Below are 23,842 nucleotides of genomic sequence, written 5' to 3' on the forward strand. Positions count from 1 at the left end.
TCTCGGTAGAGAGGATTTTTTAAAATATTTATTTATTTATGGCTGTATGGGGTCTTAGTTGCAGTATGTGAACCCACATCCCCTGAATTGGAAGGCAGATTCTTTTTTTTTTTAGCGCCACCCCTTTCTCCGGCCCCCTTTCCACGCACGCCCACAGGGTCAGGGCTGAGCCGGAAGGCAGATTCTTAACCACTGGACCACCAAGGAAGTCTCTGTAGAAAGAACTGATTGAGATAGTTACAAAATTTATCCTGTTTTCTGACAGCATACTATCTAGTGAAAAATCCCTGCTTCCTTAATGAGTGCATCCATGTGTGCTCAGTCATGTCTGACTCTTTGCAACCTCATGGACTATAATCCGCCAGGCTCCTCTGTCCATGGGATTTCCCACGCAGGAATACTGGAGTGGGTTGTCATTTCCTCCTCCATGGAATCTTCCCGACCCAGGGATTGAACTCAGGTCTTCTGCACTGGCAGGCTGATTCCACTGAGCCACCTGGGAAGCCCCTATTTTCTTAGGCCTGCCCCCAAATCGCCAAACCAAAGCCCACATACTGTCATAGGTTTTTGTTCTAACACTCTCTTTCTGAGATGTCCCACAGTTCCCTACTCTTTTGATGCAAAGAGTCATAAGCCCAAGGTGTTCAACTACAGGTGTGTTTCTGGGGGTCGATGGTTGGAGGACATTGATAACATTTCAGTGTTTCTTTTCTTCATTCTTAGCCTCTGAGCTCTACCTTAGGGATCTGGAGTCAGGCTCTGTGGGAGAAGATGATACAAAGGCAGGAAGTGATGTCAGAAGAGACAAAACAAGACATGCATTCACTCGACAGATATTTACTGGGCACCCACATAGGCCACACAGGGATCTCGGTGTGAAGGACAATAGACAAATAAAGCAAGATCCATGATTTTTAGGAAGCTTTCATCTGGGGGCTTGAGAGGTGAGAAAGACAGACTTCCCAGCTGGCTCAGTGGTAGAATCCGCCTGCCAATGTGGGAGCCACAGGAGACGCAGGTTCTATCTCTGGGTCCAGAAGATCCCCTGGAAAAGGAAATGGCAACCCACTCCATTATTCTTGCCAGGATAATCTCATGGACAGAGGAGCCTGGCGGGCTACAGTCCATGGGGTTGAAAAGAGTAGGACTCAATTGAGCAACTGAGCACACATAAGGTGGGAAAGACACCTAAACAGATCACTATGATCTATAGAGCTAAGTGCAGTGATTGAGGGAAGAATGCCCTGGGGGAGAAGAGGTGCATCGACCCTCCTGTGGTGAGGCAGGTACCAAGAAAGGCTTTCTGGGGAAGGGGATTCTTGAGGCCCTGGAGGTCGAGGACCATCTCATGAGAAGGGACAAGATGAGCAGGTCAGGGAGGTGACAAATAGCATGATGAGTGGGGAATTTTACTTGCAACTGATCTCACTAGAATGGAAAGTAAGAAGCAGTGTCGGGTAGGGATTAGGCTGGAGGCACTTACAAACGGGTTTGGGCTTTACGCTTGCCCCAAAGAAGGCATCATGGAATGTCCATTGAATGTTCCGCAAGTCCTAACATGATGAGATTATGTTTTTAAACATCATTTGAAAGTCTGCAACTTACTTGATTTTGTCTGGTTTTGTGGGGTTTTTGTTTGTTTGTTTTTTCTGACTGAGTGGCATGTGGGATCTTAGTTCCTCAACCAGGGATCAAACCTGCAGCTCCTAAGCAACTTACTTAAAAAAGCATAAAATTATAAGATGTACTGATGGATGGATAAAGGGGAGGATAGATGGAAAAAGCACTTGATAAAGCAAGTAATGATAGAATCTAAGTGGTCGATATTTGAGTGGTCCCTATAAAATATTCTAACTCTTCTGTTTGAAAATGTTTGTAATAAACTTTGGAGAGGGGGTTATGTTGGCCTCTGTCCTGGAGGATGGATTGAGCAGGGTGAAGTCTAGAGGCAGGGAGACTTGACTGATGCATCTCCAAGCCAAGGAAGGACAAAGGACAAAGATTACCAGTAAACACAGGAATTTGAAGGGCAAGGAAGGCTCTTCCTTGATACTTCTGAGAAAGTATGGTCCTGTTGACACCTTGATTCCAGACATTCAGCGTCCAGAACAGTGAGAGAATAGTTTCTCTTGTTTTAATCCACCCAGTTTGAGGCAATTTGTTAGAGCAGACTTAGGAAATTAATACAGGAGTTGAGGATGTCGAGGTAGAAGGCACTACCATGGAAAGATTATTATTTATTATGCCATACTATCACATATTTTAACCATATTTTGCCTTTTCAATATGGCTTTGTGTTTGCTTTCTGTTAAAAGCCTGAGTTTGAGCATCAAGGCCAATACCTAATTCAAGAGGCTGTGAGGAACAAATGGAATACGGTGTATGAAACCATTTGATAAACTGTTAAACTCTGTAAAGAAGGTATTAGTACTGTTATCAGGATGTGGAGGAGCTGAAAACACCTTGAACTAGAGAACGGAAAGCTAGGCCTTGGCCTCAGTGACTGCTTCACTTTCCAAACATAGCACCGTGTGAGTGGCCAGGACCCAATTCAAGTTTGTCAGCTTCTGAAAGATTCAAAAGTGCTTCTCTCCAGACAGGACAGAAGAGGGACAGGTCACAGTTTAAGGTTAGGGACCAGGGGGGAAGACCTTCCCAGATTTAAACCATGTCACACTATGTCCCTTTATTCACTAAGAACTGTGCAAGAAGGGTGGGAGAGGGAAGCCAAGATGAGTAAGAGGCAGCTTCTGCCCTCAAGGACTTCACAGTCTACCGAAGTGAGTGCGATGGCTTAGGAGTGTGGACCTTCCTACAGGAAAAGCCAGGAACCCCGACTAGGGAAGGTGTCCTGGAGGAGGTGAGGTGAAGCTGCTCCACAACAGTTGAGTGGGGTTGCCAAGATACCAGTCCTTCCGGAGAAAGAAGCATTAGGAGACGGTTTCCACTTAGTGAATGCTATCAACCACCTCATTCCAGGATCTGTGCGAAGCGTCGGGAGAGGGAGAAAGTATGAAATCTGCATTCAGCCCTTGGGGAAGCTCTCCCATTCTTGTAAGGAAGCTAAATCTGCATACCAGAAAAGGCAACTTTGAGATAAAGAGAGTGACGTCAACCACTTGGACTCTGAATACCGGATATGGTGACTGTGAACTTTGCCCCGGGAAGATTTCTGCAGGAATGCAGGGGGTGAGGGGAGGGCAGGGGCGGGGATGTGGGTCCTGGTCACCTTGTCCCATGTCGTCGCCTAACAGGCAGATGCTTCTGTAATCGACGGTGCCTTGAGGGCGACGCGGGAAACAGGATGGGGGAGCCGGGCTGGGGCTGACTGCGCGCTCCTGGAATCTGCGCTGCGGGAGTTGCCTCTCCCGGGCCGGACACCTGGATGCGCCCTGCCCCTGCGGAGACGCGCGCGCGGCCACACGGAGATCCGCGGGCGGCTCCCCATGCCTTTGTAATCCAGCCGTTTCCCAACTGGAACCGGTTGGCTGAAATGCCCGGGAAGCCCGCCCTATCCGACTACCCCGCTCTCCACCCGGTTGAAGGGAGTCGAAGAGGAAGAAACCTGTAATAATCTGGAACTCTGGCGCAAATCCTGAGTCTTGCTCTCCGTCATCTTGTCATCCTCTTGGCTTAGGTTTCCAAGCCTCTCGCCTCTTCCTTTTACGGGATCATCTTGGAAACAGGGGCAGTCCTTCTTTGAGTTTAACTTCCATCCCTCACGTGGCAACACTGTACAGAGGTCTTTGCTGCGCGCGATGCTGGTGGTGGTGGTGGTGTGGGGAGGTGGGTAGTTAGGAGGGTGCACCTGGTCCTGAGATTAATTTTGAGGAAATTAAGGAAGAAAAAAGGCAGACGATTTGCCTTTGAAAGGGAAACGACATCCTCTCATACTCCAGGTTAAGCCAGTTTTCTAAAAATTAAAATCTTTTCACACCTTTGAAAGGATTTTGGGGTTCTGCATTAGATCCACTCCCAAATATTGACCACGGGAGGCCACACTTACAGGATGTCTTAAATTTTTTGTGTCAACTTTTTTATTATGGAAAAATTAAAACACACATGAAGTGGAGAAATTAATATGATGAGCTCTTGTGTAACTATCACCCCCATGGACAATGACCAGCTCATGACCAACTTTGTTTCATCAACTGCCTCCCACTCATCCTCCCCCTCTCCCAGTGTGTCATTTTTAAGCAAATTCCAGGTGTATTTTATTAATAAAACTTCAATATACCAAAACCTCACTTTAAAGAGTACAATTATCACACCTTAAAAGTGCACAATTCCTTAATATAAATGTACAGTCTGTTAAATTTTGTCTCATGTTTTAAAATTAGATTACAATTAATTCATTCAAACCAGGATGCAAACAAGTCCACCATAGCATTTGCTTCATATCTCTTTCAATCTTTAAGTTTCCTTTTTCTTATCTCCCCCACCTGCACCTCAACCCCTTTTCTTCTGAAAATTTATCTGATGAAGATAACTGATTCTCTGTCCTGTGAATTTTCCCAAAGTGGGATTTGCCGACTGCATTTCTGTTAGCATTGTTAAAATGATTCTGATAGATGGGTTTTAGGTTCATCACTTTTGGCAAGTATACATCAAGTCATTACTTCCTATTGTATTACATTGGACAGCACATAATATTGGATTGTCTTTCTTTTTATGATGCTAGGGTTGATCAGTGGGTTCAAGTATTGTCAGAATGATTCATCATTGTAAGATTCCCTGTAAGCTTTTCACATATGTTTCTAGCAGCCGTTGATTTATTGCATCAGTCCTTTATTTCATTAGGCATTAAAAGAATGATATTCTTCCACCTTGTCTTCATTTATTAGCTGGAATTTGTAATAAAGAACTGTCCCTCAACCATTTGGTGATCTTAGATATATTTGTACAAGAATGGTGGCATAAAAACTATGTCTTTATTTACCAGCGTTCAAGAAGAAGTAAAGGTTTCTGAAAGAAAAGTGAAAGTTGCACAGTCGTGTCTGACTCTTGGTAACCCCAGGCCAGAATACTGGAGTGGGTAAGCCTTTCCGTTCATCCAGAGGATCTTCCCAGCCCAGGGATTGAACCCAGGTCTCCCACATTGCAGGTGGATTCTTTACCAGCTGACCCACAAGGGAAGCCCAAAGGAGAATACTGTGAGTAGGATTTGAACCTGCCCGGGCAAACCCCATTGGATTTCGAGTCCAATGCCTTAACCACTCGACCATCACAGCTCAGTTTCTAGCATCTTCCAAAAGTGACCAGTGAGTTTTTAGTTGTCATGATGAACTGGTGGAATTTTTTTTTTTTTTTTTGCATAGTTGACATATATTAATCAATTGCAGATATTATCCTCCTTCATGCTTAAAAGTGTCCCATCTTTAACCAGACATGGCCCCAGTAGCTTTCTCACAATCTGATGTGACAAAGTGCTCCAGGATCATCTTGTATATTTCTTCTCCCAGACCTAGAATTAGCCAGTTCTTCAAGGAGCCATTTTCTTTTGGGCGGGAAATAATAAGATTTTCATCTGGGTATAAGCAAGGCTTGCTCAGTGCATCCAGTTAGGCTATTATTAATAATAATAAGGCTTCTTTGTGAAAGAAGCTAAGAAATGCATTTTATTATTTTTTTAAGGAAAATGCATCATGAGTTTATCACATTATGATTTTCCAATTCAAATTTGGGATCACTGTGCTTTTATTTCTCTTCTTTTATTTCATAATCATAAGAGAAAACTAATCTTTCAGGTTGAAAATCTTGGTTCCTGGTAATGTTAACATAATTGCTTATTTTCTTTACCTTATATATTTGGGTATATATGTACATGTACATAATACATGGGCTACCCATGTGGCTCAGTGGTAAAGAATCTGTCTGCTAATGCAGGAGATATAGGTTGGATCCCTGGATCAGGAATAGCTCCTAGAGAAGGAAATGGCAACCCACTCCAGTATTCTTGCCTGGAAAATCCCATGGACAGAGAAACCATAGAGTCACAAAAGAGTCAGATATGACTTAGGGACTAAACAACATAATACATAATAAATTCAGAATAACAACAAAAATATTATTACCAAGATGATAACTGAAAAATTTTAGTTTTATTTTCAATTCTTTTTGTCATTAGGCTATATTCCACAAAAGAGATACAGCTAAACTACTGTGTTTTAAAGTCACCTAAAATAACTCCTAAGAAGTTACCAACTACAGAGAATTTAAGCTACCAACTACTTACACAGTTAGGTTCCTCTTGTTTTAATTTAATTTTGTTTTATAATGATGTAAAACATTTACATAATTCCAAAGCCTAATTTCCATGTCTTCCACTTGGTTTCCCCTCCTCCCAAAGGTTAGTGTTTTTGTTAGGTTTTGGTTTATCCTTCCACTTAAAAAATAAATATAAGCAAAAATATATATATATTCACATTTCCCCTTTTCTTAGGTAAAGTGTAGCATGCTGTGTTCACTATTCTCCATCTTGGTTTTTTTTCACTGAATATATCCTGGAGGTCATCCTAAAATAATAGACAGACAGTCCTCACTTGCGAAACTGAGTCATCTGGGGAGACAACAGTCAGCGATCCAGCGTCGTTTTTCAGGTCCCTCAAAAGGATGAGGTCCAGATGGGCCAAGCCTGCACACACTCTCAAGGACATCGAGGATAAAAGCCACAGCCTCAAATCAGTGTGTGGTCCCCTGAAATCTGCATCTCAACCAACATTCTCATTGCAGAATCTTCAACTATCACCTATTGATTTATAATGCGACAATAAATAGCCTTGTCTATTTGAAGCTTCCTTTTCAACCTAGGTATACTGGGGAGAAAGAGGGACTGAAAGTAACAAGGTAAATGTAAAGAGTAGGGCGGGGGCCGTGGGGGGAATGTCAGAAATATCAGGCCTCGATCAAGAAGCCAAAGAGTGTAACCTTCCTAAAGTGTTCCTGGAAGTCTAGCTTCAACCCTACCGCACACATCCCACACATCCCAAAGCGAGGGGATAACGGGGAGGAGACGCAGAGGAAAGCAAAGGAACAACTCTAGGGACTCAGGGTGATCTGAGTGCCGGGAACCAGGAGCCGGAAAAAGGGGAAGATCTGCCCTGGAAACGAGGCGTGGAAGGTGTAGAGGTGGTTGCTCGTAGTGGCGTCGTAGAACACGACTTTGCCGCACTCGTGATTCACGTGGACGCCCACTTTCCTGAGACAGACCGAGAGATCCTCGCGGGTGCCGGTCTCGGTGAGCGCCTGGCACTCGGAGCCCGCGATGCGCAGCGCCCAAAAGCCACTCAAAGGCTCTATCTGCAGCATGCCCTTCCTAGGCACTAGCTCCGAGGCCACGCCCACCACGCAGCCTCCGCCCTCGGGCCCTTGGAGCTCCGCCTCCCAGGTCTGGCAGCCGGAGCAGAGGCCTGGCAAGCCCAGGACACAGCGGAACGGATAGAAGCGCTCGGGGTCGGTGTCCCCAGCGCAGACTCTCTGAGGAACCGGCTTCAGCGTCACTGTCTTCAGATCCTGGGAAATGATGAGATCAGGGTGAGCCGAAGCCGCATCCAGGGTCAGTGGGTCTGAGGGAAGATGAGGAGAAAGAGGGGCAACCCCAGGTCAAGCCATCCGGCCCCCTTTAGGATGGCCTTCTCTAGAAGTCAAGGTCACCTTTGCCCCGAGAGATATCCTAGCCCCCCCGCCCCCTCCTTGACATTAATCCCTAAATTTCACCATATGCAGCTCTGAGGGTGGTCTCCCTCAGAGAGAGTGGTGGGGAGGTGTCATTTCAACACTCAGAACTGAGACTATCTCCTCTTCCTTCCCTGTTTCCTGTGGTCTTCATATCTAGAACAAGATTTGAGGCTTGTATAAGAGATGTCGAGGTTCAGATTGTCTGAGCTCGAGTAATTTTCTAAAGTACAGTCCCTCAAAGGTTCAGTGGAGGGGTGGAGTGCAGAAGGAGGAACGGTCAGCCCCCTCCCTTCTCACCACATAGGCACACTTTGGGGGTTGGGGCAGTGCGGTGGGCGCTCAGCATGCAGTATCTTAGTTCCCCCACCGGGGTTGGAACCCACTGTCCCTGAAGTGGAAGCATGGAGTCTTAACCACTGGAGAAGCCTGCCCCGCACACGCTTTTAATTGGGTTTGGATATTAAGTTATAGTTTGTCAAAGGTAGAAGGCCTACAGTGGCTTGAGAAGCTGTGGTTCCAGGCCTTGCCAAAGACTTAGGAATGGGGGCCTCATCCTCTTACTCTTGTGTGTGTGTTACTCTATCAGTCCTGTCCGACTCTTTGCAGCCCTACAGACTGTAGCCCGACAGGCTCCTCTGTCCATGGGGTTCTCCAGGCAAGAATACTGGAGTAGCTTGCCATTCCTTTCTCCAGAGGATCTTCCCGACCCAGAGATCAAACCCTGGTCTCCTGCATTGCAGGCAGATTCTTTACCGTTTGAGCTACAGGGAAGTCCTCCTCTTATTCTAATATGACTTAATGTTTCCTTGCTGGATGGGGTATTTAGGAGAGATGGAGGATGTGGGAATGTGGGGAAGAGGAAAAAGAGTGGTTAGAATCATGAGGATGAGTTAGGTGGATTGGGGCCGAGGTAGTTCTTACTGGTCTCTTAGATTCCACCCTGGCTAAACTGATGCCTTGGTAGTTGAAAAAAAAAGGGGGGGTGGACCGGAGCAGTCAACTATAGTGACTTTCTTTATCCACCAGGGGGCACCACAGCCAAAGCAGTAAGCAGAAGCCAAGTGATGGGTCCTCGTCCTCCTTTTGCTTGAGAACACCTGCTCCCTTCTCCAAGTCCTCACCTCCATCCCCATCTCCACACCCTCAGGGACCTTTCAGTGTTCTCAGCCACTCACCTATCATCGTCTTGAGCTCTTCAATATTCGTAGCTCCTGGGCTCCCCAGGTTCTCAGAGCTATCCCGGTTTGATGAATAAGAAACAAAAGAGTCCCTGTTTCGTTTCCGGAAGAGTGGGCTGAGTGAAATTGAGAGTTTGGGATTTTGCAGCACTGGTTTAGTTGTTCTGTCAACTTTGAGGGAGAAGGGGAGGAGAGAAGAGAGGTCAGTGGGGGCAAGGCAGCAATGTCAGAAAGTGCTTCCGAGCTCTAGACACAGCAGGAGGAATCAGAGGTAGACTCAGGAAAGTGAAACTGCCCACATGGTTCCAGTAGCTGGGGATCAACAGAAATTCTTGGGCTTGCCTTACTGAATGATTGATAGATAAGGGAACAATTTATTAAAACCCCTCTACTTGTAAGCTGTCTTCACTGGTTAAGCTTACTTTAGTTATTTTTTCCATCTAATTGTAATTTTTCCTTTTAATTGCATGTGTGTGTGTGCTAGTCACTCAGTTGTATCAGACTCTCTGCGATTCCATGGACTGTAGCCACCAGGCTCCTCTGTCCATGGAATTCGCCATGCAAGAATACTGGAGTGGGCATCCATTCCCTTCTCCAGGGGATCTTCTCGACCCAGGGATAGAACCTGGATCTCCGCATTGCAGGCGGATTCTTTACCATTAATTGCATACCCTCCAGGTGCTTGGGAGGGGATAGCATTTGACCTCCTGTAGACTTGGAGGTTCCTTGACTCCACCATTAGAAGCCACCAGCATTCAGGGGCAGGACTCTTACCTGGAGGGCTCAACTCAGGCTCCGAGGTTTTGTTCGTCTTAGGATCATTTTTCTCTGCCAGGTACCCTAGGAATTGGTGAGAGAAAACCAATGTTGGTCTTGATAACCTGAAGCTGCAAACTAAAAACCAAACAGCCTGCCACCATCAATAAGAACAAGAATTGGTGATTCTCAGTAAGGGCTGCCCCCTAGGTCATGAGGAAGTGTAGAAGCCTTTCAGGTTGTCCCAGTGCCTGCAAAGGAGGGGGTACTCTACTGGCCTAGAATGTTTCCTGAGGCCTGGGATGTGATTCAGCAGACCACAAGGCAGAGAGCACAGTGGAGACTTAACCATGTGCAAACACCAACAGCTCCTCTGGTGGAAAAACACTCGTGGAACAGAATCTCAAGTTCTGCTCTTGGCTTTGGAAGGCATTGTGTAGTTTCTGGCTTTGGCAAAATGATTTCTAATGCTGTCTTTTCCACTTAAATACTCACATGACTTGGGTAATTTACTTCACCTCTCTGAAGTTGCAGGGGCCTTATTTATTGTAAATTGCCAATAATACCACCTGTCTAGGAGGATGGTAGTGAGATTTTGAACTTTTAGATGTGGACTGCTTAGCACATGGTGGCTCTTGAAGAAATGGTACTTCTAGTGTTACCATCTCAGATAGCAGGGCCATCTCTGATGGCTTGGGCATAGGCTGCGGTTACTGGGGTTCTCCCTCCCCTGGGCTGTCATGACCTGACTTACAACCAGAAACCCAGCCAATGGCTGATGGCAGCTACTACTACAGAGACCGAGCTGCTTTTGTCTTCTCCTTGTCTTATCTTTTCTTCCCTTACTGTGAGGAATGAAGGAATAAATTTGAAACTTTCTGTTACTCTTTTTTTGTGGGGGGGCATGCTGTCCAGCATGTGGGATCTTAGTTCCCCAACCAGGGATCAAACCCATGCCCCCTGAATTAGAAGCATGGAGTCTTACCCACTGGACCACCAGGGACGTCCCAGAATTTTCTGTTACTTTTAAATATTTCTAAATTTTGGGATTAGTCTCTGTTTTGTGAGTTACCTGAGTTTAAAATAATAAAACATATCCATATGCCTGTGCTTCTCCCTTGATGAGGAATGGGGATTCACCTATATTTGGCCTCCGTGTAATCAGAGAGACAGAATTCTTCCCCTTTGCTTTTTTCACTTTCCCCAAACGGCAGGAGCAGTCATCACTTACAGCTCTTTCTGTCTTCCTCAGACAAGCCACTGAGGAATTTGCTTTTATCTTTCTTGCTGTCAGCCTGGAGAATGTCTGTGGGGAGAGAACAGAATGAGATGGAGTAAATTCAGAGAGTTTGAACAAGGAACCCATGATCACACAGCAGGCATCAAATTTCAAATGCCTTGAACTTGACTCTCATAGTCTTAGTGGACCAAGGTGTAAAACTCTGAGAGATGCCCTTTCTGTTATCCTGGAGTGGCTCTCTAGCCCAGCACTGTCCAGTAGAAATACAATCAAGTCACAAATAACATTTTAAAATTTCTAGTAGTCACAAGGAAAGGGCTTCCCTTGTAGCTCAGTCAGTACAGAATCTGCCTGCAATACAGGAGACCCGGGTTCAATCCCTGGGTTGGGAAGATCCCCTGGAGAAGGAAATGGCAACCTACTCCAGTATCCTTGCCTGGAAAATCTCATGGACACAGGAGCCTGGTGGGCTGCAGTCCATGGGATCCCAAAGAGTCAGGCACGACTGAGCGACTAACATTTACTTACTTACTTAGTAGTCACATTACAAAAAGTAAAGTAAAAAGAAACTGATAAAATTAATTTTTAATTCTATTTTCTATTTAAACCATTATTAACAAATATTGCCTTTCGACCTATAAAAAGTTATTACTATATTTTACATTCTATTTTCGCACTAAGTCTTGTGAAATTTGACATGTTTCCTTCACTAGCAGCACACCTGACTGGACGAGCCACATTTCAAATGCCCAAGTGCATGTGTGGCTAGTAGCTAACATATTAGGCAGCACAAATCTAGTCCCTTCCTAGTGAGGAGAAAGGGCTGAGGGACAAAGGTGCCGTTTGGCCTCACGCTTTAGCTTCAGAAGAAGGTCTGCTGTGGTGCCAGCCACTCAGGCACAGGGTGTGGTAAAGGATGGTCCCACCTACTTAAAGCGTGGGTGCAATCCCTCTCCTCCCGACAAGAGAAGACTCAAGACAAGAAAGGCAAGGGAGCTCCAGACCAAGGCGCTTGGTGCCCTCTGTCCCAGTTCTCCCCAAGGAGGGAGTTCTGTGCCCCCGTCTCCCAGACATGGAGGGCTGTCAACGTCTGTGTACCCTCATGGAAACAGGGGCAGAGGACAAAAGACTGTGTGGTTGGAGAATGAGCCCATAACTCGGGGACGATGGCCTGTGTCTGGCCTGCACTTGCTGTAGGGGTGCTGGACTAAGGGAGGAGCTATAGAGTGGGACCCCTAGATAAGGGGCTTCCTCTGGGCCTCTGCACCCTTCTAGTGCCCTGCAGCTCCAGGACAGGAGAGAGCCAGCCCTGGGTATAGGTGGAGGGAGACACAGGGGATCTCCTCTGAGGGCCACCAGCCCAGCCATAGTGAATGCTCAGCGACCCTCTTATGAGGGGTCTGCACACCTGGAGCCAGAGGAAACACTGGCCAGGAGTGCTATGCTTCCAGGGCCCTCAGGGTCCAGCCACCAACCCCCTCCACCTCTGGTTTCCCACACCCAGTCATTCCCCAACAAGAGGCAACCATCCTCAAACTAGGCAGCTATGGAGATTAGACCAGTGTTGTAAGTAGGCCCCCAGAACCCCCTCCATCCAGTGGACTATATCTAAGAGGGCCAGGTGGGAGTTAGGGGACTGTGTGTAGGGGTGGGTGGGGAAGAAAATACAGCAGACCACGTTCATCTGTGCCAAAAGGTAGAGAGTGTATTTGTAGCCCCCTTCTCCATGTCCAATCCCAGCCTGTGCCAAAGTGAAAAGGTAATAAACCCCTTTATTGAAATTCTAAACTGAAGCCAAACTATTTAATTTTATTTTTTAGATTGTAGTTCTTCTATGTGAGATTGAACCCAGGCCATGGCAGTGAAAGGCCAGCATCCTAACCACTAGGCCACCAGGGAACTTCAGAACCAAATTGGAATGACTATGAAAACCTGAAATGACTATGAAATTGTTGGATTACATGAGATTACACCATGTGGGATGGGAGAACTGAACAAAGCAAAGCAGTTACTAGGGAAAAAAAAAGTTCAAAACAATAAAATTAAGAACAAAAACTCTGTGTCTGAGGAGTGGAGATTCTTAGCTGAACAAGTGGTATTCTTGGGGGCATTGTCGTGGTCCTCTTTTTCCAGAGGCATATAGGAGGGGTCTTGGGGTGGGAGACTCTTGTGATATTTCCTGGAGAAAAACTCCATCCAGCTCTCTCTACTCCTGGTTTAGACAAGCACAACCCTTGCTGTGAAGGGAGTCCTTACAAATACCCAGCTGTCTTCCTAGTTGTAAACCCAGACATGTTTTTGAAAAATACCTGACCAAAAATCTAAAGCCAAAGTCATCTACTTCTGTCTGACTTCTGTTTCCCTGCAAGGCTGCAAGAAGGATTTCCCTAAGATGTCATTGACTTTGAATCTATTTTCTTGTATTCTGTAGTCAGAAATAGATTGAACTCCAGTTCTGGCCCACCAGACAACTGGTCTACCACCTTCCTGCCAGTCACTGTGCCAGGCATGGGAACCTCTTGCAGCTTTCACAAGAAGAGTCAGGGATGCAAACAGGTGAAACATGATGAAGGCAGAGTGAAAGAAATGCCTGAAAAGAAAGATACAAATGCCTGGAAAGTGCCCAGCAGAGAGCCTGGCATTGGAAATATCCTATATAATTACTATTGATATGGATGAGTTACAGTTCCATTTCCTCAGGGTGATGGAGGAAGAATCCCCCAAAGGGAGGTGAACTGAGTTGGTGACAGCCTCTTCCTTACCTTTGAATTTCTTCAGGCTCTTTGTGAGGGAATCATGCCGTGATTTGATGTCACTGAGTTTTTTCTCTAGGTCCATTGAAACAGGGGTTGGGTTGAGAAAGCGAAATCCTTCACTCCTAGGAAGATATGGCTGAACTGGATGGTGAGATCAAGGAATGGGGTGCAGGGGAGAAAGAGCTGTGACAAAGAGGTGGGGATGAGGTGATGGAGGCCTTGAGGGTGGGGAAGGAAATCAGAGGATAGTGAGCTGAGAGTCAGGAGGCCAGGGCTAGGGATATGGGGCCAGGGTGAGGTGGGGCATAGTATGATACGGAAATGCAGATGGGAGATAAGCCAGAAAAAAGCAGAGAGGAAGAGGGCAGAGAGATGGGGTAGGGGACCCAGGAGCCATCTAGTTGAGCAAGGGGTCATGCAGGAAGTGCAAGGAAATAGGAGAATCTGTGATGAAGAAATTGGAACATAAAGAAAACAGCTCTTCTCTTTAGTAACCAACTCAGCTTAAGCTGCAGCCTAAGTACCTGACTGCAGTTAGACAGAGTAGACAGGAACTTGGGAGGAAAGAATGTTGAGTATTTGAATGTAGTATTTGAATGTATGTTGAGTATTGTAAGATGAATGAATCAGTGGGCAAAATGCACTTGGGGTGGCCCATCATACCTGCACAAGGCAATTTTGATGTCCTAGAAGAGAAAGAGAAACAGCACAGTCTTAGCACTTGGCTGATTCATGGGAGCCAAGGAGAAGGTACTGACCATGCAGGGCATGGGGTAGAACAGGTGGAATGAGAACATCTCTCTTCTATATGAACATCTCCACAAAGGGTTCCTCCAGGAAGTGTCCAATATGCCAGTAGGCAGGAAAATGATCAGACCTCGAGAGGAACTAACTGAGTTGTTTGAAAATAAGTTTTGTCTTTGAGACTAAACCAGAGAAGGGAGAAGAGAGACAGGAAAAGGGCTGGAATGGCTTTGTGTGGTCTTTCTTTACAAAAAAAAAGAAAAGAAATGGATTTCTGAACTAGTGGGAATGGGAGATGGAGTCAGGAGGGAGCTCAGCTTATCCTGTGCATCACCTAGACCACACTGTCCAGTATGGCAGCCACCAGTCACAGATGGCTATTGAACACTTTGAAACATGGCTAGTATGACAAGGAACCAAATTTTTAAATTTTATGAGAGTCACCAATCCAAATTTAAATTAAAAAAAAAACTGAAATAGTATAAAATACTTTTTCCATTGACCACAACTATATTGATTTGGTCAGAGTACATTTAATTCAACCATTCAAAACATGATATCTGAACTGAGATCTGCCAAACATATACCAGATTTTAAAGACTCAATTTTTTTAAAGGAAGAGGTTCATAAAATATTTCATTAATACTTTAAAAATATTGGTTAATGATTAAAATTATAATACTTTGGATATATTGGGTAAAATAAAATATTTCACTTAATTTTACCTGTGTCTCTTTACCCTGCTAATGTGGCTACAAGAAAAAAAGTTTAAGTCATATTTGTGGCTTGCAAAATAATTCTAAATTACACATATAGCTCACATTGTACTTCTAAATTATATACATTGTGTGAAATATATTTGTAAATTATGGCTCACACAGTATTTTTATTGGACAGCACTGAGCTGGGGGAAGGAAGATAGAGGCAACTCTGGTATCCTGCCACGTTGTCAGTGCTCTGATCTGTAACTGGGGAGGGGTCACTGTGTTTTTACAACTTGGTCCCCAAGGGACACTCACCTGGAGCAGCTGGCCTGGCGGCAAACACTGCCTGGACTTCAGGGAATCCTTCAGCTTCCTGAGATAGTTCAGCTGCGACTTGGTGAAAATGACATATAATTTCTCCCCCTTGGAGATCTCCTGACCCAGCCAGTTGATCCGGGATAAGAGGAAGCTCTTCTCCTCCTTTAGCACCTTACGCAGCTGTCTGAAGGCTTCGATGACCTTCTCCTTCTCTAATTCCACCTGGTACTGAGGGCAAGAAAGTGGACATTCAGAAGATGAAAGGATGGCCTCAAAGTTCCTTCTATCCCATTTTATTCAATGTTATCATTTTATTAAGTTTATTCTGAGCAACATGCAATGGCAGACACGGAGGAAAGGAAATGGGAGGCGAACAAGCTTTTGAAAGCCCTTACTATGTGCCTTGTTTTCATTTTAGGTTATTTATTCATATTTTTTGCCTTCAAGGATAGGTAGTTAATACTTAATACCTAAGTATTAAGTATTCATATTTCCAGTAGGCTTTTCAGTTTATAATTTGCTTTCACATAGATTTTTTTTTCCTTTGTACACACACCCACACACAAAACAGATACAGATATTTGAGTGGGTTCATAGCGTTTTCATTTTCTAACTTGAGAAGTCAGTTTCTAGGTAAGTAAGGGACTGTGAGGGGCAGACATGGGTCTTAAAACTGGTATTTCCTATTCTAAGACCAGCACCAGTTTTCCTTACACTACCTGTCCCCAGGTGGAGGAGACCAAAGCAATCAACCTACTCCAACAACATGAGGCTGGACGTGGAAGATGCTAGCACTGGCAAACCAAACGCTGTAGAGGAGGAGAAAGCTGGAGCACACCCTTACCCCCGATGCCACAATTCTTTCTGTCCCTCCTACACTCCATCCCATTCTGTATCTGTTCCTTTGTCAATAAGGTCTTTTTGAGTGGTGAGTGTAATAAGGAGTTCTAGGAGTTTTGCAGAGATACTATTTCTGTTTTCAAGCTCATAGACAGAGAGACCCACACCTGAGTTTTTCTTACCATGGAGACTTTGATACAGTGTTCACCTTGTGCCATTGCCTGAATTATCTCCCTCTCCTTTTGCTGCAAGACCTCGATTTGTGATTGGATCTGCCCCTGTGGGGAGAGAGTTGTCTTGACAAGTCGTGCCTGGAGATCTCCTGACCTCATGATGCCTCCTTATTTCTTGGGATGGAGGGCAAGTCCTTGTGTCATTATTAATAGATCCCCCTTTCCTGTTCAAGCTGGGGGCTGGGGTGTGACGGGGAGGAAGAACTATGGAGCCTAAGTGACCTACAAGAAAGGAATGTAATAAATTATAACTAATAAATTATGACTAATATTTGGATGTGCTTTGGGGTTATCAAAGGACTTCCACAAACCTTCTCTCATTTGTCATACCTACAACTCTTAAGAAGTACAATTTGTTTGACCCATTTAAAGAGGAGGCACCTGGAGCTCAGAGAGGTAAAGTGACTCCTTGAAGGCTCTATAAAAAGTTCATGAGTCTGAACCTGAACCTACACCTCTGACTCGAAATTCCGTGTTCTTTCCATTCTCCATTATACCTTGGTTGCAACAAACATCAGTTTTCCAGCCTTAGACTTTTGAACCTACGGGCCTGACTGCACATTTTCTACTCAGGTGCAAAGATGGGGCCATGGGTACAAACCCAGAGGGAGGAAATGACAGTTTCCAGGTCCTCACTGAACTCTTGATCTGATGGGGGAACAGGGAAGGGACCCCGAAATGCCTACCTGATAATTCTGGGCAGCTTCTTCTATCAGAGTTGTGTTGTGGGTTTTGTGGTCCTTGGATTCACGACACACCACGCAGAGGAACTTGCCATCGACTTCACAGAAGTAGTGACATTTCTCTCCATGCCTTAGACATCTCAGCTCTTCGGTTTCTGGCTGCATGTCCGAGGGATCCATAGCTTGGATTTTCTCCACCAGATTTACCAAGAGCCAGTTGGGCGTGATCGTGTCCCTCTTCACAATTTTGTTGCAGAGGGGACATTTAAGAACGCTGTCTGCTGCTTCCCCGCTCTGAGTGATGCAACTGAGGCAGAAGTTGTGCCCGCAGTCAATGGTAGCAGGGTCCTGCAGAATATCCAAGCATATGGGGCAAATCATTTCTTCTTGAAGCTTACCGGTAAACTGTTGATGGGCCATGATGGGGCCAAAGGCTTCTTCAAGTCTGTAGGAAGTCGAGAAAGTCAGCTGTGGGCACTGATTCTAAGAAAAGAGAAGATAACAGAGGCAATGGAGGTCAGAGTCTATTAATTAGAGAATCAGAGAGAGAGGAAAAAAACAATAGTAGAAAAGAGTCAAAATTAGAAGGTAGGAAATATTATAAAGAGGGAAACAGATGGGCAATGCTACTTCACTGCCTCTTAAGAATGAATAGATGTAGTAAATGAATATACACTGCTTATAAAATGAGGTAAGTATTCCTGAACCTTGGACTACTTCAGGGTGTTTATGAGGCAGTTAACTGAGATTAGAAGGACCAGGGCACCAAAGTCCTTTCTCAGAGGTTCAGGGAAGGAGGGGATGGACTGGAAAACGCTTCCCAAAAGGTCACAGCCAGTTCACCAGTAATGATTTGAGCATCTCTTTCATGCAGAGCCCAAACCTTGGGAGAATATATGAAAAGGAAGGGAGTAATTCTCTATCTCTTGTAATTTAGTTCCACACTTTTAAATATTTTGTGCAAACGTGGAAAATATTGAAGGAGGAAACAGACAGAGCTGGACTCCGTCTTAGGCCAGGCTGCGAACATTAGGCTACAAGCATGGTCACCCTCCCAATGGACTCTGAACTTTGTGCCCGGCGTCTATAGAAATGGCATACCAATGGAAAACCAGACCCCCGGATAAAAGAGCCTCAGGACTTGTACTTGGACTCTCCGTTGCCTAAAAGAATATGCTAATTATCTCTATAACAGAACAAAGTTGTAAATTCCATTAAGTTTGTCGGGATATGACCACAGTCCTGTTGATAAATGTCCACTGTTTATCTAGTTTTGTGACACATGAATCATGGGCTAACTTTGATCGTATCTCTGTTTCACCTTGTCCAGACTAGTTTCAAGGAATTTGGGGAGGTGGGTTTGAGCAAGAACACTTAAGGTATATAAGGTTTTCACAAAAACTGGTCAGGGTCCTTGGCTAAGAGGAGACTCTGCCTTGGGCCCACCGCTGTAATAAACTGCACTCCACTATCTGCATTGTCCTTCTGAGTGGGTTTGTTTCTTGGAACGCGTGGCTACAATATAATCACCCGCTCAGGGAGTTTCCAGTTAAAAGGAGAGGCAACCATTCCTCCCCTGGGGAGATTCCTAGTACAGTGGGACCAGCGAGGAACTTCCTTGATGAAAGGTCATTCTCTGTTCTCCATCCTAGTTGTTACTTCCCCGTAGCACCTGGATCAATCTGTTCTCTTCTATTTTTTTTTTCCCCAAACATCTTCAACACTCTGGTGTGTCGATGCTCATTCTTTTTCTGTGTTTCTTCCTGCTTCTTGGTGCTTACTTGATCCCTGGATTGTCTTCCCCCAACCACCACCACCACTTCCTTCTGTAGCTCCACACATTTGCCTCACAACCTTTGCTCCTTCCCTCTTATATAAGGGAAGGGTCCTTCCTCTCTTCCCATTTCATCTGGATCCCAGCTGCCACCCTTATCTCCTCTCTCTCCAGCATCTGCCATCTGTCTCCCAAAAGAAACACATCTTTCATCTTTATCTGATCTTAATATTTAGGTCAGACAGGCATTGTGGGTAATTTATGATTATAATCAGAGTGATTGTATATTTTGGCTTACTTTGGGACAGTGCTGGGTTTCACGTTGACCTGATGTAATGAATAGATCATCCTTCCATTCTCAAAAGTATCCAGGTTGGATGATGAATTATATGTTTACCTTAATTATAGAAACTGTTGGAAGCCAAGGCTTTCAGAAGTGTTACACCTTCATTTCAGAAATGTTATGAAAAGGCCTTCCTCTTTGTTTCCTTTGAGGTGAAATTAAAGCATCTTGACACTTGTATAATATTTTATAGTTTATTCTCATCCTAAACTGCTGTCCCCTGGAGGCAGAATTTAACTTATAGGTAGGTTTCATTTGACATAGTGATTTTAGACATAATAATTTGTATGACTCTAGAGAGGATGGATGTTTTATTTTCCCTACCACTTCTTACTGCCTCTTGTCTGCCTGGGTCCTGAAGACATCTCACCTTCGCCCACCCCCAGCTTTATTGATATAATGGACATATAGCATTGTGAAGGCTTAATGTGATGTGATGATTTGGCACATGTACATATTGTGAGATGTTTACCACAATAAGGTTAGTGAACACATCCTTCACCTCACATAAATAACTTTTTTGTTGTTGTCATTGCTATGGTGAGAGCATTAAAGATCTATTTTTGTAGCAACTTTTGAGTATATAATAAACTATTGTCACACACTGTACATGACATCTCTGAAACTTATAACTGAAATTTTGTATTATACCCCCTTGATCCACCTCTTCAATTTCTCTCACCCCTCAACAACCAGACCCTGACAACCAGCATTCTATCCATGTCTATGAGTGGGGTGCTTTTAGTTTCCATATACAAGTGAAATCCTACAGTATTTGTCTTTCTCTTGTCTGCCATTTGTCTGCCATAACAGGCTTGCCTGGTAGCTTAGTTGGTAAAGAATTCCCCTGCAATGCAGGAGATTCCGGTTCAATTCCTGGGTTGGGCAGATTCCCTGGAGAAGGGACAGGCTACCCACTCCAGTATTCTTGGGCTTCCCTCGTGGTTCAGCTGGTAAAGAATCTGCCTGCAATGCAGGAGACCTGGGTTCAATCCCTGGGTTGGGAAGATCCCCTGGAGAAGGGAAAGGCTACCCACTCCAATATTCTGGCCTGGAGCATTCCATAGACTGTAGCGAAGAGTCAGACATGACTTTCACTGTCTAACATTTTACTCAGCCTAATGCCCCCATGTCCATTCTTATTGTCACAAATGTCAGGATTTCCATCCTTTATGGCTGACATTTGAGAGACTTTGCTGGTGATCCAGTAGTTAAGAATCCACTGGCGAGCTAAGATCCCACAGGCCACACTAAGCCCATGTGCACAGCTATGAAAACGTGTGAGCTCAGGAGCCTGTGCAGCAAGGAAAGATTCCATGTGACACAATGAAGATACTGCATGCCACAACTAGCTGTATACAGTACTTGCTTTATCCACAACTAAGACCTGACACAGCCAAATAAATGAATATTTTCAATAAATAAAATACACACACACAATAGTATTTGCTTTCTCCTTTCATCTGTTGATGAATACTTAAAGTTGTTTCCAAGTCATGGCTTTTGGGAACAAAGTGCAGTGAACATGGGAATGCAGATATCTCTTTGAATTCTGGATTTTATTTCCTTCAGACATACACCCAGAAGTGGGATTGCTGGATCCTATGGTAGTTATAGTTTTAATTTTTTCAAGGATCTTCCATACTGTTTTCCATAGTAGCTGCACCAATTTCCATTCACCAAGAGTGCACTAAGGTTCCTTTTTCCCACATCCTTGGCAGCATTTGTTTGTTGTCTTTTCGATGATAGCCATTCTGACAGGTGTGAGGTGATATGTCATTATGATTTTGATCTGCATTTCCCTGATGACTAGTGATGTTGAGAACCTTTTCATGTACCTTTTGGCCATATGTATGTCTCCTTTGGAAAATGTCTATTCAGTCTCTTATAGTATTAGTCACTCAGTTGTGTTTGATTCTTTGCAACCCCATGGACTGCAGCTTGCTGGGGTTCTCTGTCCATGGGATTCTCCAGACAAGAATGGGGGTGGGTTGCCATTCCATTCTCCACTAGAGTGGGTTGCCATTCCCTTTTCCAGGGATCTTCCCTACCCAGGGATCGAACCTGGGTCACCAGCATTGCAGGTGGATACTTTACTGCCTGAGCCACCAGGGAAGCCCCAGTCTCTTCAATAGACTGTTTAATTGGATTATTTGTGGGATTTTACTATTGAGCTGTAAGAGTTTCTTAAACACGTTGGATATTAACCTCTTATTCGATATATGACTTGCAAATATTTTCTCTCATCCCATAGGTTGTTTTTCCATTTTGTTCATTGTTTCTTTTGCTATGCAGAAGCTTTTTAGCTTGATACAGTCCCACTTGTTGGCCATAATTGACTATCTGCAAGGAAACAAAGTTAGACTTGCATTGTATACCATAAACAAAAAGTCTAGGTGGTTTAAAGATCAAATATGAAAATATTAAAATTTAGAATAATATTTACCCTTAATGTGAGGGAGCTGTCAATTTTCTGAATGACATAAAAAAAAAAAAAAAAAAGAAGACATAAAATTAAAATATTGACAGATTACCAAAAACAAAACAAAAATTTCAACATGGAAAATAATGCCATAAAAAAATCAAAGGACAAATAATAGCAAAAGAGAATTTACTAGCATTAATATGACATGTCAAGGGTTAATAGCAGTAATATAGAAAAATGATTTGGCGTCAAGATGAGGATGTAAATTCATGTGGCCACCACTACTCCCTCCTCTTTCAAAGACATACTAATAATAGAATATTTTTTAAAGGTAAAAAACTACAACCAGTCAATGAGAGAATTCATGAATGTAAGATAGTGCTGGGTCAGCACCCTCTGAGAAGTTTACTAACACACAACAGAGAATCACTAAGTGGTAGAAACCAAGTAAGGTCAGAGACACAGAGGATAAATCAAAATGCTCCAACATGTGTCCAGTCGGAAGTTCAGAAGAACAGCAGAGAGGAAATGCAGGAGCAAAATATGAAGAGAAAAAGCCTTCAGGTTTTTTTTTTTTTTTTTTCAGAATGTACGGGTCCCCTGAAAATGCACCAAATATCAAGCACAACAAGAGAAAAATAATTTCACACTAAAAACACTTTGTAATGCAACTGAATAGAATGAAAGAGAAAATTGCAAAAGCTGCCAGAATGAAGTAGGAGGGTACCTATCAAAGAACAAGTAAATCTTTTTAATTTATTTTTAATTGGAAGATAATTGCTTTACAATATTGTGTTGGTTTCTGCCGTACATCAACATGCAAGTAAATCTTTAGAACTGATACTAATATTTCTAAAAAGTAGGAGGAAATTACCAAACCAAGGTGTCTATATTCATTTAATCTGTTATTCATAAATGAGGGCAAAATAAAGATATTTTTGGACATTAAAAAAACTAATTTTCCACCAGGAGATCCTTGAAATCTTTTCTTTTTTCCTCTTTGAATTCTGTTTTTCCCTTTGTGGGATCTTACTTTGTGGGCTCTTAGTTCCTCCACCAGGTATCAAACCCTCATGCCCTGCATTCAGAGTGTGGAGTCTTACCTATTGGACTGCCAAGGAAGTCATAGGAGATCCTTGGAATCTTGCTGAAAAACCTGAAAGTTATCTTTTAAAAAGAGAGAGACAGAAAGGCTCCACGATGGGAGTGTGATGCACAAAGCAAAGAAAACAGAATTCAACAGTAGGGTAAATATTATATACCACTGACTGTAAAAACATTAGAAACAAAAGTATTGCCTTCAAAAAAGTAGAGCTAAAATTTTAGACAACTATAATATAGGAATTAGAAGCAGGGGGAAGTTTGGAGGATAGCTAAAGACCTACCTAAGGGAGCTAAGATTTTAGGAGTCTAAAGATACTTAAAATTTTTAGACTTTGTTACAAAAATATGAAGTTAATGACATAAAATAAAAATTCAAGGATAAGTACTAAAGGAATAGAAATTATAATTTTCAAAGCAGCAAAGGGAAAAATATTAATAAGAAAATTTAGCCAGTAAAATAGGAGGCAAGGCACTTCCCTGGTGGTCTAGTGGTTAAAAGTCTGTGCTCCCAGGGCAGCGGGCCGGTTTATCCCTGGTCAGGGAGCTAGATCTCGCATGCCACAACTAAGACCCAGTGCAGTCAAATTAAAATAAATAATTTTTAAAAATTAAAAACAAAACAGGAGGCAAGAGAGTTGGAAAGGGCTATAAATAAGAAGTGTGGGGACTTCCCTGGTGGTCCAATGGCTAAGACTTTGTGTTCTCAAGGCAGGTGGCCTTGGGTTTGATCCCTGGTCAGGGAACTGCATCCCACATGCTACAACTAAAGATCTCACGTGCAGCAATAAAGATCAAAAATCCCCTGTGTGGCAACCAAGAAAATAAAGGTCATAAGAGAAAATAAGTAAGAGTAGCTATGAAAAAGAGGAATTATGGAAAAGAATGTAAAAAAAAGAGTACATGTTGGGGAAAATGACCTCATTATATTACTGATTCATATTACTCAATAGTATGGCATGAACACAAGATCAGGAATACAGCAGAGTAGAAAGTTCAGAAATAGCCAAAATACATACAGGCATTTAGTATTTAACAAAGATCCCATCTCCAGTTGTAACTGAATAAAT

The 23,842-nt window shown here is 43.7% G+C and overlaps 1 protein-coding gene and 1 non-coding gene across 2 annotated transcripts; both read right to left on the bottom strand.

The window, feature by feature from the left end:
• Positions 1-1,416: 1,416 nt before the first annotated feature.
• TRIM31 (tripartite motif containing 31) lies at positions 1,417-17,606 on the bottom strand. The gene is made up of 9 exons (XM_070361018.1): positions 17,133-17,606; positions 16,396-16,491; positions 15,371-15,601; positions 14,271-14,293; positions 13,614-13,729; positions 10,843-10,917; positions 9,630-9,695; positions 8,853-9,026; positions 1,417-7,565 (listed from the first exon to the last, which is right to left on the bottom strand). Exons 1-9 carry the CDS (start codon positions 17,547-17,549, stop codon positions 7,039-7,041), a joined length of 1,725 nt encoding a protein of 574 aa, XP_070217119.1. The 5' UTR covers positions 17,550-17,606; the 3' UTR covers positions 1,417-7,038.
• Positions 5,150-5,231, bottom strand: TRNAS-CGA (transfer RNA serine (anticodon CGA)). Its single transcript has one exon. It is a non-coding gene; the product is annotated as a tRNA-Ser (tRNA).
• Positions 17,607-23,842: the final 6,236 nt, after the last annotated feature.

This window comes from Bos mutus, chromosome 23 (genome assembly GCF_027580195.1).
Source record: "Bos mutus isolate GX-2022 chromosome 23, NWIPB_WYAK_1.1, whole genome shotgun sequence".
Lineage (NCBI taxonomy): Eukaryota > Metazoa > Chordata > Mammalia > Artiodactyla > Bovidae > Bos > Bos mutus.

What these genes read in the sequence shown, in the direction of transcription:
- TRIM31 (XM_070361018.1), bottom strand. Translation starts at nt 17,549, where the DNA reads ATGGCCCATCAACAGTTTACCGGTAAGCTTCAAGAAGAAATGATTTGC. An exon ending in ATCAAAATTGCCTTGTGCAG is followed by an intron (nt 13,730 to 14,270) that starts GTATGATGGGCC and finishes ATATCTTCCTAG; the next exon opens with GAGTGAAGGATTTCGCTTTC. An exon ending in AGAGCTCAAGACGATGATAG is followed by an intron (nt 7,566 to 8,852) that starts GTGAGTGGCTGA and finishes ATCTTCCCTCAG; the next exon opens with ACCCACTGACCCTGGATGCG.